The sequence below is a fragment of the Anopheles maculipalpis genome, chromosome 2RL (assembly GCF_943734695.1).
Source record: "Anopheles maculipalpis chromosome 2RL, idAnoMacuDA_375_x, whole genome shotgun sequence".
In the NCBI taxonomy this organism is placed as follows: Eukaryota; Metazoa; Arthropoda; class Insecta; order Diptera; family Culicidae; genus Anopheles; species Anopheles maculipalpis.
The window spans coordinates 45,177,936-45,193,912 of NC_064871.1; the positions used below are offsets into that span (position 1 = coordinate 45,177,936).

The 15,977-nt window shown below is 42.5% G+C and overlaps 2 protein-coding genes across 2 annotated transcripts in view; both read left to right on the forward strand.

Moving 5' to 3' along the window:
* Positions 1 to 1,960, forward strand: part of LOC126567173 (uncharacterized) — a 57,931-nt gene extending 55,971 nt beyond the window's left edge. The window contains exon 5 of the mRNA XM_050223406.1: positions 1,757 to 1,960. Within this exon, the coding sequence (XP_050079363.1) occupies positions 1,757 to 1,960 (204 nt within the window). The remainder of the gene's footprint in view (positions 1 to 1,756) is intronic.
* Positions 1 to 15,977, forward strand: part of LOC126559083 (40S ribosomal protein S8) — a 269,441-nt gene that overhangs the window by 115,583 nt on the left and 137,881 nt on the right. The gene's annotated exons all lie outside the window — the stretch shown is intronic.

A 15,977-nucleotide genomic window follows, 5' to 3' on the forward strand; every position in this document is an offset into this window, starting at 1 on the left:
ATAATAAAAGATTGATGCTTGGATAAAGAATGGAGGTCCAAACGGGGCGAGTAGTTTTCCAGCAAAGTTTGTACAAATTGAGCCAGATTGATACGTCGAACAGGTGTCAAAATCGCCAAAATCGTTACAAAAAGCTTTCATGTGGGCGCGACCTTCTCTGTCATTCTCACCTCACCTACACGCTCGAAATCGAAATCATTTTCAAACGATGTTTTTGCGCCTCTTATCATATCAACAAACACACACACACCCGGTGGTTGACCAGTGCTACAATATTCGATCAATTAATTATTGTTTACTCTGTGTTTAAATTGTGTACAAATCTGTGCACGCTGACGCAAACTCGCTACAACTGTTACCACCGATAGAGAACCAATGGGAACCGGCGGCGTAACGCTCATTTGTCGGTTTTGTTCATTGAAATCGAAGCTTCATCGTTTTTTTTTTCCTCCGCTCATTCACATCCAACCGGGAAATCGCTAATGCCTCTCGCATGTCAATCGTGCTTGGGTTGTGGAGGTTGTTCGAGCTTGTGTCCATTTTCGTTCGAAGCACGCCGTTACTTCTAACCGTCTCCTACCCTGTAAGCCCGCTCGATGTCAGTGGCAACATTTCGTCGACTATGCCGAGGAAGGATGATTAATTATGCTACCAGGGGTTTTTATTTTCTTCATTCCCATTTTTTCCTCATCCGTCGCGTAAACCGATACATGTGTACAGAGGACAGACACCTTACACCTGCCAACATCCGTCGGCTCGAAAGCGAGCTCCAACGAACAGCTCGTACAGATCAAACCGATTGTCACTGTCATTACGAACGCCTCTCCCTCTGTTCGTGTGTACGTGTGTGCCAGTGTTTGTCAGCATCATTTGTGCGGATGGGGAGAGTTGCGCTAAAAAGGGGATGAAAAAGGATCAGCGCTTCACGCCCTGTTTCCTCGAGCCATCTTCCCGTTTTGTGTGTGGAACAAAAATTTATTATTAATGAGTATTTATTTACATTGGCCGCATTCTTTCGGGGAGCCGTCGTTGTTGGGCTGCAGTTTGAGGTTATGTTTTGGGAGGTGTTAATGCGCCGGAATGTATTTTTCTCTACTGCACCTTTTTGAGGACCAAACAAAATTGAAATAAATAATTGATCGATGACATTACAGCAGTCATTGAAATTGCACATCTATTGGGTGGATTTTGTTTCAAAGTCGAATGCTTCCTCATTTTTGGATATTATAATGAACATTATTGAGGATCACCCAAGACAGCGTGTCTCAATTTTTCCTTCTAATACACTAGCGGTCGTGGATCGAATCTCTTTAGTATCGTATGTCATTTATTATCTCGCAAAGATGCTATAAGTGCACCTCTAATAGCCTCTCACGTTCATCAAACCTACCGGCGGCAGCATGCACAAAACACACCGATGTTGATCGGTGATCCTCAAGTTCTTCTTTGAGCTTCGAGAAATAAAAACACTCTTCAAATACCTTCTCTGATGCAGCTTGTGTATGCCGCCGCAATCTTAAACGTTTCGCACACTCCGCTGCGGTACGTTAAGCGGATTATTGAAACACGGCTGATGCTGATGAGACCGATAATGATCATCGGAAGGGCAATGAAACGAGCGAGTCATTGTGCGTCTTAAGGGGTAGCCTTTCCTTCAGCTTTATTTTTTGGGTAGACTATTGTGAATGACAAAAAATATAAATGAAAATGCATTAAATTAATTTTAAACAATGCAAACTCTGCTTCTACTTCCCAGGTGTGGTTCCAAAACAGGCGAACAAAATGGCGCAAAAAGCATGCGGCCGAAATGGCGACGGCCAAACGGAAACAGGAAGAGCTGGGCGACGGCGATGGGGACTGTAGCGAACCGATGGATTCCGATTCCGAGAGTCTGGATCTAGTCGACACCGGAAGCAATCAGCGGAAACGTTGCCGGATGGAGGACGATATGCGACATTAGCATTAAAGTGTGGTTCGTCTACGGTGCGTCCTAGAAGGGTAAGAGTTTATCGCCGACCTTATCAGTGATAACCACTACTAGCCATTAGTAAGCGACTCGCAAGCGGATGCATATTATATATAGAAAAAATCACAGCATCGCACACACGCACACAAATAAGAACGGAAAATGAAAGAGAACACGAAAAATCGAATTTATTACACGTTAGTTTTAGCCATTGATGAAGGAGTATGGGTGGACAGTTTTAACTAGGATGCTCTAGCTCCAAACTTTCCCAACAGTAGAAGGGGTGCAGATAAAGCTTACTCGCATGATATGCCGTACCAGGTTGGGTTCTTAATTTAAAAACTAGGGACGCTATGTAAATGTATATGTATGTATGATTGTTTGTGTGCATGTGAGATGGAGCGAATCGATGGGAGACTGTATGTATGTACTTTACCATACTATAAAACACTAATTTGTAGGTTCCCTTCCCTATCCTTTAAACACTCCACGAAGGCAGCTCACGACGCTCGTTTCGTTTGGGAGATTTTTAGTGTACAAAAAACAAAAAGTAGAATTAATTGATGCAAAACCAGACAGGCAGGAGAAGCTACAGTATGCACAAAAAGGCATTAAAACGGAAGCTGCTTGCGTAGCGCATAGATGGCAAGACGGCAAACGTTGCGCGTACTCTTAGGTTCCTTTGTAAACGAGGCATTCCATATAATTTCTAAACATGCTCAATAGTAAAGAAATGGTTCACTCTGTAAAAATTCGTTATTCATTTAATAAACTCGCCAAAATCATTGTTCGATTGTAAGCAAGGAGTGCGAAAGTGTGGGAGGTTTGAGGTGCAATAAGGCATTAAGAAGGAAGAAAGGTTACCAGCATTTGACAGTTTTGAAGAAGAGCATTATGTTTGTTTCATTGTGTTGATGCCGGTTTACAGTAAAATTAACAAATGTATAAATCTTACCACCACAAACTCTTCTATAATAATATAAAAATTGATCAGTAATGAACACAAAAAAGGAACACATTCCAAACAAATATAAAAACACGCAACAAAGCAAACAAACATGCAAAAAAACACATGCAAAGTAAAGGATGTAAAAAGTAGTGATTCATTTAATTTGAACAACTTTACCCCTCACCCTTGTAATCTATTTGAATCGGTCGTAAAGCAGACGGGAAGAGCAAAAGACAAATAAAATGTTTTGAGTTTACTTTAACTTTAAAACCACACAATCGATGGAAGATTTGGGCGTTAACAAACTGTGGCAACCTCGACCGTTGATGTTACGGTCGGTTTTTGTGGAGCGGTAAGCGAACAGAACTGTCCAAACGCGCAGCACGTCAATAATAATGTCCGCAAAAGTTTAATAAATACAATGGAAAACAACTTGAAACATTTTATCTTTAATTTTGATTGCTTTTATTTGGAAATGTATCCGAAAATTTATTCTTACTCGTTTGTTTGTGATAAAAGTTTAATGTATTCTTGTTCTTCTTGACTTAACGACCATCTGACTTGCTGAAACAACGTAGTTAGATAGTAAGTCCTCAGTGTGATTAGGGTAATGTATTAAATAGATAGCGGAATATTACAAGCACGTTGTGGAACTTTGCAATTATGCAATAGAATTTTGTATTCACTAAGAGAAATTTTGCATCTCGGCTGTGGAATTCAACAATATTTAAGAAGTAATTAAGTAGTAATTAGGACTCCTTTTAAACCAAGTTTTACGTAAAGCCATTAAATGTTAATGATACCTCGTTCTGATGTAAACAAATTATTGGATGGTATTTTCCATTTTACTATTTTATTACGCAAGTTTTAAACGCTTACAGCGTGCTAAGTTGTGCTATGATTAGTGTTGTTCGGGTATTTTATTTACTAAAAACTACACTAAAGTTATTTATTTAGACTCATGAATATCTGACTTGCTTGACCCACTGAGGAAGACTAATCCTCTTTTTACCGCATGACAGCAGCTGACCCAGCACGAACTGTCTTTTGCGTGCTGCGGATCGTTCGGCGAATCCTGAATTGTTATGCTCAGTACTGCCTGTGTGTGCGGATTGTGTGGATGTCGCACAGTACGCCACACGCTCTTCACTAATTCCACTATAAAATGTTTTAAGATCGTTTAGCACGTTTCCCCTAACTTAATGCAAGATCCCACTTTATCATTGCATAGTTCCACAAGAAGCTTGCAATATGTCATTGTCCAATTGAGAAATTCCAACAAGTGATTGAATATCATCGGAGATTTTAACGCTCAGGTCGGACGGGAGGAGGTATTTAAACCCACAATAGGAAATTTCAGTGCCCACCAGCTGACGAATGACAACGGGCTTCGGTTCGTGAACTTCGCCTCCTCCAAGCACATGACCATTCGCAGCACCTTCTTACAGCACGTACCTCGCATCAGTTACACCTGGAGATCACCACAGCAGACATATTCCCAGATTGACCACGTTCTTATCGATGGAAGACACTTCTCGGATATTATCGACGTAAGGACATATAATTATGTGGTTGGTCACAAGTTCACAATAAAAAAATAATTTTTATTGATTACAAATGGCACCACGCGGTCCCACTTCCTAACTATGACAAAACTAGAAATGAAAATGAGGCACTGAGCTCTATGTTCCCTGTTCTTTTATAACTATCGCGAAGGGACAAATTATAATCAGGCATTCTTATCGTGGGGAACGGGCTGCTGGACGATCGCCAATCTGCAGAGGGGAGTTGGCTTCCGTTGAACTGTTGAAGGAGAATCGGACTCTCAGGAATGCATCTGTTTCCGTGGGGGAGAAGATTGTCCGTTGGCCGATGACTAACGCGATCGCGAGGAGAATCGAACTCTCAGGAATGCATCTGTTTCCGTAGGGGAGAAGATTGTCCGTTGGCCGATGACTAACGCGATCGTTCCATTGGGGCTGGATTCTGACGTACGGATGATACTTGTTGAGACATCCAATTTCCGTAGTGAAGAATTTGTTTCCGTTGATCGAAGCGAATGAACGTATGAGAGTCAACGTTGACTACGCGTGTAACATAATTATATAGAGGAGCAAACGTCGACTCAGATCATTTCCTGGTTATGGTTAAGTTGCGCCAAAAACTCTGCGTCGCCAATAAGCTGCGCTTTCAGCTCAACATAGATCGGCTGAGGCAAGCTGATGTGGCAAGGGACTTCGCAAATGCGCTTGGGGAAGCGCTGCCGGAGGACGCCACCACCGAAGCGATGTCCCTCAATGACCACTGGCGTATGGTGGAGCAAGCCATCAGCAACACAGCAGAGCGAAAAATTGGCCGCTTGACACGTAACCAGAGGAAGGAATGGTTTGATGATGAGTGCAGACGAGCACTATCCGAGAAGAATGCAGCGCGTACCCGCATGCTCCAGCGCGAGACCCGGCAGAACGTGGAACATTACAGACGACTGAGGAGGTAGCAGATCCGGGTCTTCTAGGATAAGAAGCGGAGTTTCGAAGAGTCGGACGAGCAACTGATGCAGCAGTTATCCCAGCCGGTGGAAACTCGCAAGTTCTATAGGATGTTGAATGCGGCACGGTTTTACCCATGATCGCTATGTGCCGCAGCGAGGAAGGAGATATCCTATCGGACGAGATACTTCGACAGACACCTTAACGGAACAGATGCAGGTGACACCGAACTAGGCGCAGGAAGCAGAGGAGTGCAGAACTACGACAGCCAGCATGACGATGACGAGGTACCCCCGCCATCCCTGGATGAAGTAATCAGTGCCATCAAACAGCTGAAATGCTACAAATCAGTTGGCAGCGATGAGCTGGTGGCCGAACTGTTCAAGATGGCTCCGGAGAGGATTTCCGCCTTGCGGAGAGAAAGAACTTCCGGACGAATGGAAACTGGGTGTCATACACCCGGTGTACAAAAAGGGCGACAGGATGGACTGTGCTAACTTCCGGGCCTTCACAGTTCTGAATGTTGCCTATAAGATACTGTACCGAATACTCTTCTGCAGACCTATTGCCTCTCGCTTCCGATTTTGTCGGAAGCTACCAAGCTGGATTTGTTGGAGGCAAATCGACAACCGGCAAATCCTCCAAAAATGCCGGGAGCACCAGATCCCTACGCACCACCTATTCATTGACTTCAAGGCGGCCTACGATACCATAGATCGGACCGAACTATGGAACACCATGCAGCAGTACGGGTTCCCTGGGAAGCTGGTACGGCTGCTAAAGGCCACTATGGACGGGGTGCAGTGCAAGGTGAGAGTTTCGAGCATGCTGTCGGAATCGTTCGAAAATCACCGGGGTCTGAGGCAAGGAGACGGACATCGCTCTGGAGGGTGTGATGCGAAGCGCGGGTTTCGACATCCGGGGCACGATTTTCACCCGATCTCTCCAATTCCTTGGCTTCGCGGATGAGATCAACATCATCGGATGGACAACTGTGGCGGTGTGCGAGGCGTACACCGGACTGAGACACATCAATGCGACGAAGACAAAATACCTGCTTGCCGGAAGCTCTGACCGTGATAGAGCCCAACTCGGAAGCAGGGTATCAGTTGACGGCGACGATCTCGAGGTGGTAGAGGAGTTCTGCTACCTTGGTACGATCGTAACTTCGAACAACAACGTAAGCAGTGAAATCCGAAGGCGCATTGTTCAGGGGAATCGTGCCTAATACGGACTCCACAAACTCCTAAGATCCAGAAGACTCCAGCAACACACGAAATGTACGATTTACCGCACCTTGATACGTCCTGTAGTCCTCTCAGGGTACGAGTCTTGGACTATGTTGAAGGAGGATACGTTGACTGGGGCACGTGATGAGGATGCCGGTCTCATGCCCGACCAAGAAGGTACTCGTCAGCGACCCGTTCGGCATGAGTCGTAGAGGAGCACAGCGAACTCGTTGGCTGGATCAAGTGGAGTCTAATCTGTCGAAGATCGGATGCATCCTTGGATGGAGGACTGCAGTCCTAGACCGATTTTCGTGGAAACTAATTGGAGACCTGGCCATGTCGACGCGACGTACTCAATCCTGAGCAGGTCAAGAAGAAGAAGCGAAAAAATGTTAAAAATATCTGCTTTGATCCTTGTATTTTATCCATGTTGATTAATGAATGTTATATATGAACTAAATTGGCAAGAACAAACGCTATAGGATGTTGTCGTTTGTCAAAAAAATGGAGAAATTTTAATTACAACAAGAATAAAATATTTCGTCCGTGGCAAACAGAGATCATATTCAAAAACATATCTTTTCTGTCACACATACGTTTTTTTTAACATTGATTGATGCTATTACACCGTTTTTATTGAACTTATTTATGTGTATCCCTCTCGGCATTACGAACAGTTGGTAATATCCCTTTCCTCCGATATGACAAACATTTATCAATTATTTAGAGCAAAAGCAAAAAATAACATGAACCAGGATTTATCCCTTCCGAACCAAAATTAGATCAATTTACTCCCAGTTAATTGCTCTCAAGCAACCGTATCATTAAAGTGTTTGATTGATATTGGGTACATACGAGAGAAAAAGGTCTTGAAAGAGAGACAAAAATTGCAAACATCCGTACCGTCCTGTTGACATGCAACCCCCGGGAAACATTGCATGAACCAACCGATAAACTATAATATAAATTAATCTTTTCTGCTTAATTGCATTGCTAAGTGCTACAAATGATTGGTACATCTGAGTGTGAGCCGTTTTCCCCAAAAAATGTCACAGATTCTCTTACCAGAGGCATTAGAATAGAAGCAAAAATCCCAAATTTCATCCCAAAATTTCGTAGCACCTTCGTAGCAAAGGGCCAACTGGAAAGGTATTGATGGATTTTGAAAATCGGGTATTATTGTGTTCGGAAGTAAAAAAAAAAAGGGTCCCAAATCCGATATCTAACGTTTGATTTGTGTACCGTTTTTATTATTTTTGTGTGTTCCGGGGGAAACAATATTTATATCCTGATTGACTTTTTGCTCAAAGCTTGTTTTTTCACACACACATACACGTGTGTGCACATCTGCCTTCAGTTTGCAGATTGAAGCAGTCTGGCTGAAGGAAGGAATCATAATCGATCGGTTTGGTCCGTTTCGTTTTCGTCACTCGGAAACAGCATTTTAATCTGCTTCTGTTTTTACTTGTTCCCCGGTGCTGGAGTTTTCCACATTCTCCACTTCCCAAGGTGCAACAGACACGTCTCGCCTAGAACGTGTCTTCTTATTTCCATAGTGACGATTTGTGGTGTTTCCTTTTTGTGTCTGAGTTTGCTTTTGCGGACGGGCAAGCGGTTTCTCAACGGAGGATAAGGATTTCTTAAGTGACAGTTGACGGCTACCGAAGCACCAGGGCCGAGTGGTGAAACGTGACGGAATGCAGCCGTGGTCATCTTGATGGGTCTGGGGCGCACCTCAACGAGCGGACAGCCCGCAGATGGTTGATAAATATTGAACGCATTGAGAATTGGTTTGTGACTCATATGGAAATTTATTCACCATCATCATCGGTGTGTTGCAATGTGTTGCTTTACCAACCATCGGTGTTGCTGAGGCATCATTCGAATGGTAGTTCTACGCATATAGTTTGAGAGAGTTTTCTTCGAAGTTTTTCTGTTTTGTTTTCTACAGAATACAATATAGTATGGTAATGTTTGGGATTTTTGTAAATCCTCAATCCACACTTGTTCAACGTGCGCCATATATAATGATGGATCTATTGACCTGATGATGCGTCCAACCGAGAAAAGATTTGATTGAATTCTTTATGATTGATATTGGGACAGGATAATGAAGATAGTTGCTAGAAATCGCATATTTGGTTGTTGATCAACAAATGTAATTGGAATGAAAATGGTCCTTCTCAATTTCCTTTACAAATTTTTACACATTTTTATACTCAATATTAATTCAACCATGCCATCCTGCTAGGAAGACGAATAGAGAAGAACTTTTTCGTTGAAAAATCGATAATATAGTAAATTCCGGTGCGGGCCGTTGGTAGAGGCAACTGCGGGGCTGATCTTCACACTTCAAGACCGGGATTCAAATCCCATCCTGACCGTCTGGCGGTAGTGAAGACTGGCTATCTAACTAAGTGGTACAAGCGATTCTGGCAAGCCATTCGATGGCGTGATCAACAGGTTTTAAACCTGGTATTAAGCCAAGAAGAAGAAGGAAGATTAGGGCTTTTATTTAAGTCCTGAAGATGCTTAATTCATCAGAATTTGTAGTTGCTCAATTAAATGACATAAAACAAAAAAAAATTGGTGATGCCATTTAATGGACTAGATATAAGGAAAAGATTAGGAAGAAACTTAAAATAGGCAGTTAAATCAAGTATTAAATTTAGAACTATTCGTGAAAAATGTTAGCAATACGGTCTGACTGTATTGAATAAAAAATAAAATAATATAGCGAATCTATTAAAATCATGAGATCTAAACAATTTATAACTTTGCTTGATGCCTTGGAAAAGGTAATAGGATTATAGAATGAGAATTAATTGAAGTTGTGGATAAGTGATGAATATTCTTTAAAATAATAAATCTTGTATTGGATATAGCAGCATAAAAATGATATAACGTGGTACTTCATAAAAGCAATTTCAGTTTTAATGTCATGTTATGTAAAAGTACTGCAGGAGAAATAAGTAAAGGAAACCAAAATGCATGCATAAACAAAGAATGCATAATTTGTACTATTTCGGAAGCGATCATCTGATGATCAGTAATTTCTCGTTATAAGGTATCAAACTCCTATTAGAAAATCAAACCCAATTATGGCCCAACTATTAGGCTTTAATCAAAGAGAGACGATGTGACGTTGGCCATAAGAATAGTACTTCGTGGGACTAGTGACGAGTAGGATTAGTGAAGGACGACTACGAAGGGAACAATTAGGTGCAGAGAAAAAATCGATGACAGCAACAACGGTACACCAACAGAGCGGAAAAGAGAGATGCAAGGAAAGGCGTTGGACTGTGGATTGGCGTGATTCGCTGGTGTCCAGGTGTCCACAAAATAAGACAATATAGAGCGGCTGACCCCAAGGATTAAGCGGGTAGTAATTTTTTAAAGAATCCGGCAATGTTTTGATACGATCAATGTGGATTTCAGCCCACGGCGACTAAATCACAAAATAATACTCTAAAAGTATCCTGAGCAGTGAAAAGTATCGGAGTATCAATACACCGAGCGCTTCCTGGAACGTGTGAACCAGGTAGTCGATATGGTTGGTGAAGATGAGACCAACGTTGGAGAACGAATATGCGAGTTCAACCTGTAAATGTTTTAGATCATCTTAAACCGTAAATGACTGAAACATTATTACTTTGCGCTGAAAATCCTATTCGTATCTCAATGTCAAACTTCTAGTCAGCTATTCTTCTTCTCTTTTTCTATGCCTGTTCAAGGTTCTAAAAGACATAGCCGGATCGTTGATCAATCCATGGCTGCATCCGAATCCGAGTCGCTGATGAGCACCATGCAGGCGGACTCCGGCACCGTCATCACGTGGCTCAAAAATCATATCCTTCTGGACTCTTCTAACGTAGATACGTCAACACTTCATTATACTTAAATTCTAACCTCCGCAGAATGCAGCAGAACCGCAGCAGAATGTTAAAAGATGCTTCTAGTGTTGTTTCACTGAAAACAATTAACAAAATTATTTATACCAAACAAACCAACACAAAAAGATTATTATAAAGTAATAATTTTTTTGTTATCTATCACTACAAAGTTACACAACTACAAAGCCGCAGCAGAGTCCGGAACCGCTCTCGGCCCCAGCGCCGTCGTCCGTCAATCCGTTATCCCGGCCTTGATGGTGGATGATTCCACGCCATCTTTCTACTTCAATCAGGGTCTACCACGCCTCCTTTGGTCGTGTGGACGGCCTAAAAGGACTTTCTAAGCTGGATCGTCCGGTGCCATGCGCATAACCTGGTGAGCCTTATTCGCTGCACGACGGTGAGATCGTCACACAGTTCGTACAGCTCGTCGTTGTAGCAGCTCCTTCTACACATACGGGGCCAACAATCCTTCTGCGCATCTTTTTCTCGAATGCGGCCAAGAGGGCTTCGTCTGTTTTGGACAGGGTCCATGTCTCAGAGGCGTATGTGAGTAATGGGATTATAAAGGTACGATACAGTCCCAGCTTCGACCGTCGCAACAGGTTTTTTGAGGTGAGGTTAGCAAAGTTCAGTAAACACTTAAATTTGGAGTCGTGCATAGGCTAAGGCGTCACAAGTCAAGAGTTTAATGTAACAGAAATTAGCAGTTAGTCAAAACAGAAGACTATCGTTTCGATCTTAACGCAATACTCCATTTGTTAGGTCTAATGAGTCATAGACTTTAACCTGCTAAACCATTTGACAGTGTCTCGGTATTTAAATCTTTTCCCGAATTTTATTCTTTTAGGAGTCCAGACTGTGTTTGCGGCTGTATAATAACGACATTAAACCAACAAGCATCTTTGTTTTTTTCTTGTTCTGAGCAGTTCAATATGTCTGTCAGATGGCCTATTTGCGTCTTTTCAGTTAACAGCATGTAAACTTGAACATTAAAAAAAAAAACAGAAAGAAAGCAATTGCTTTCAAAAACTTCCCATGCGTAACTGAATGTACCCATTAAAACGCCATTTTATATCAATTGCTGAAGGAAAACAATCAAGCCAAAACAAAACAACAACTTTTACCATTTTGCGCCGCCTTTGAGTGTTTTTCTCCACATCCAATCTAATTCGGAACTTCCAGCTACGGAACGGAACAGAACGGTGTCACTGCTGATGGGATGATACTTATTTTAAATCATTCTCTAAGATTATCCCACCAATCTCTTCAAATATTTTAGCCACAACGGAAAGCCTTTAAGCCTTCAACAATGCCGTAAATCGATTAGCTGATGAAGGTGGATCTTCGACCAAACGTAACGAGCTACGAAACCCACACACTTAGGCAAACAACTAAAGTAGAAAAAAAGCAATCACCCAAACATTACGCCACCTCAAATCTGCTTTCAGTTATTAAATCTGGCTAATGGTGCTGAAAACGATCATGCATTGTTTAAGCACATCCGAAGTACGATCTTCGCCTGTTTGGGAAAGAAGTCTGCAAACACGTCATAGGCCGCACTTTTCTCGGTGGATTGCGGAGTGTGGTGCATAATTACGATGCGAATGGGATTACTCAAACTTTTCGGCAGGAGTTAAAAAAAAATCGTTTCGGATTCCCGTTCATCACGGCAAAAGCCTCCCATAATCTTGCCCCGTAAGGCCTCCGGTGTGTGTGTTTTTTAAAAAGCAGCCATTTTTGTTTTGTGTCACGTCATCGCTTAAGGTGAGGTTTTGTCTCCTTGCTTTCCTTACACGCACGTAAAATCACATTTCGAACAATGGGGCAAGTAAATTATTCCATCACCCCAACCGTAGGCCATTTCCAGCAGGACCGGAACCACAAGCAACCTTTTAAAAATGACTTCCACTCGCAGCTCCAACGTTTTCAGCATGGAAGGAAGGTGGCGACACAACGTCAAGAAGAACGGGCAAGCAAAAGGAGAGAGACAAAAATGAAATAAAAATAATTACATCCCGATCCCGTTCCGTCAAAGCCGCCCTCCCCCCGAACCACAATGAGCCACAAAACAAGAGCAAATCCGTCATTTCATTTAAATTATAATCGATTTTTAAACAGAAAATAATTGGCCTCCTATATATTTATAAAATGGATGACAAAACGTCGTCGTCCGAATGGCGAACGGCCTATGTTCCCGTGCCTGGGTTGTGCTTTGGAAAGTGTTTTTTGTTGCCGGGTTTTTTCCTGTCATTGTGCCTACCTAAATGTATTCAATTAATTTGTGGAAAACTTTGATTCCCAGCCCGGTGGTTGAGGGTTGTGCAGGAGAACATTTCCCTACGGTACCAACGCTCTTGCCCTGGGTACCGTTTGGGGTGGAGTATAGCAAGGACGATTAAGTGATCTCGTCCTAGCTAGGGAAGGCGCAACGTTGCCGAGGAAGACGGTAGCTTCCTTTAGCGAGCAATTTAATAAGCTGTCACTCTAATTACACCCCAATTCATCACCGATTTATCTTTCCCTGGGACCGATCACTCATCTCGAGACAGACATCAGTGCTTCTGTTGGGTTTGTTGGACCGCTGTACCGTGGCCGGGGTCGTGCTCGGGGGCGGCTTTTTCGCTAGACGTGGCTAAATTAGAGTCATCCAACAGCAGGGGTTCAGATGATACGAGCGCGTGTGTGTGGCTGTGTGGTAATGCTTTTGTTCATCATCATTGTAAACGCCGTGTTTGAGCGAATCCGGGGAGGATTTATTGTAAACAAACAAATTGCTTAGGAATTGCCAGATTTATGTTCTACATTAGAAATGATCGACAAACGTTAAGATGGTGTCTGCGGTATATTGATTGATTGGATGATTGTAAATTAATCTTTACTTTGTATGAAGTTTCTGTGAGCTCTAATCAGTTTGAAGTTTTTTTTCTTTCTGGTTATAATTCCGAAGCTGCCTATAATTCCGATAGGGATCGCACTGATTTGATGTCTTCTTTGTTTTGCTTGAACTCTCTGTCGATCTTACAGAAATTGATTTCACAACAATAAAAGAAAAGAAAACAAGGGATCAACGTTTGTAAAATTTTTGAGAGATATCCAAGAGTTCTCAAGCCATTGTCACGATATTAGGTGTTCAGGCCAAGTTCAGGTGTCCTTCAGGCCATTTAAAATAATTTCTTTTTGTGTTCTGTCGCTCGAATATAATTGCGAATACGGTCACGGTATTAAAAGAACAAACACAAATAATTTATTACATAGCTACTGTATTACTAAAGAACGAGAGCCGCCGTCTTTACGCTACTGGTGCTGGCGATGGAGAGAGAGTTTAGTGATGGTGCGTAAGCCGAACAACGCCGAAGTGGATACGTCGGGTCCTGTAACACAGTGACAGGACCGAGTAACGGCGTTACGCTTAGCGCCCACGGTGTATAGACCCGCACACAACATTTCTAGAATGAAAAGTAAATTTGTTTTTATTTACTACTGGCTTATCTTCTTCTGGCTACACGACTTTCTATGTCACACCGGCTGATACCACGTAGTTGAATAGTCAACCCTCACAAAGGGAAAACGATCCGGATGGTATTTTAGCTCCAGTCCTGTCGTGTAAAGATCGGCGCCGTTTTATCTCGCGCATTAAACTGTTTTGAGGTTTAGCTTACTGTAAAAATCCTCATCTATCAATTGTCATGACTTTTCTGGCCGACATATCATTGCTATTGGCCCGTTCATAGACATTTTACTCGTCACTTACAATGCCATCACACCATTTTAATTTGTCACAGCTCCACTAGTACACTGCACGCTGGGGAAGCTAAATCGCTCTACGACGGTAAGATCATGGCACAGCTGCTTCGAGAGGTCACATTGACAGGGTCCATGCCTCAGAGACGATATTGACTAGGACTTTAAATACTATGAAAATTCTTAATTTCACCTCTGGCGACAAATGATAATGTATCTTTCTCTCATGTTGGTCTGCTCTTTTAAAGAACACGTCGTCGTGACATGGCCCGGCCAACAATAGACTATCAGGAAACTCGATCTCTGGCTGCAGCTTCCCATCCATGCAGGCACCCAATCTACGACAGGTCACCCTTCACTTGATCCAGCCAACGAACTCGCTGTGCTCCTGGATGCCTCGTGCCGAACTGGGGGTCGTTGACGAATATCTTCTTAGCGGGGCATGAGTCCGACTTCCCCATAAAATGCTCCAGCCATCGTATGCTGTCGATTATTGCTACCGTCAGGATGTCCGGTTCTCCATATAGCTCAGCAAGCTCGTGGTTCGTCCTTCTCCTCCACACTCCATGCTCGAATACACCGCCAAAGATCCGGTCCGGAGGATGCGACGCTCAAACACGCCACGAGCGTTTGCATCCTACATTCGGATGGTCCAAAGACTCGTGCCCATATAGGACCACCGGGCGAATCAGTGTGTGATATATCTCACATTTCGTGCGGTCTCCAAGTCTTCTGGATTTCAGCAGACGGTGAAGGCCGTAGTAGGCACGATTCCCCTGGACAATGCGTCTCCGGATTACGCTGCTGACATCGTTATCCCGACGATCGATGATAAGGTAAAGAAGTTTAATAATATTGCTATTGCCAGCGCGTACTTTTGTCCCGAGACAATTAAAGTTTTAGACGACTTTCAAGATGTGATAATTTATCAGATCTTGCATTGGTAACTCTATTCTTCAGTAAATCATTGTTACATAGTAGAATTTCAAACCGCTGATGCCCTTTTCATCAGTACATCAGTATATGCTAGTAACTGATAACCAGGACAATATACTTTTCGATCTCAATCTAATTAAAACACGCAAAATAGCAACCCCTGAATCGTATATTAGTATAATCAATCTTTACAATTCCCTTCATTCGGAGTCATATTATCCAGTCATGAATAATTTTGTTTATTATCCAGTTTGAAGGCAAGTCGCTGTATAATCAGCAGTTCGATAATGTTCACCTTAAAGATGAAAATTATCGAACAATTCTACGTGGACTAATTTCTTGAAAACACAAGCAACAAGTAAATAACGTGTAGTACAGTACATGTCTGGCGTTCAGCTTCGGAAAATCATCAAGTATCTGCTTCGGAACAGTCTTGGATTGTCCGACGTATATGACCGACCACAGAGAATGCTTGTAAAGGGAATCCGACACATTTCTGGCAACGAGGAATTCTTAAATCATCCTTACCGCTATGTGTTGCAAGAGCCCTAGCTGTATCTTACCCAAAAAAGGTATAAACAATCATGCACGTAACAACATGAACAACAGTGGCAAGGGTTTTTGTTCTTATTTCCAACATGGATATCTTGGTTTCAATAACAAATTTCAAAATAAATTCCGGATCATATACAATCCACCAACAGTCCAAAGCTTCTTGCAGTGTAAATGAAATCGAAAATCAATCAAACCACAAGTTTTAATATGTCCCTC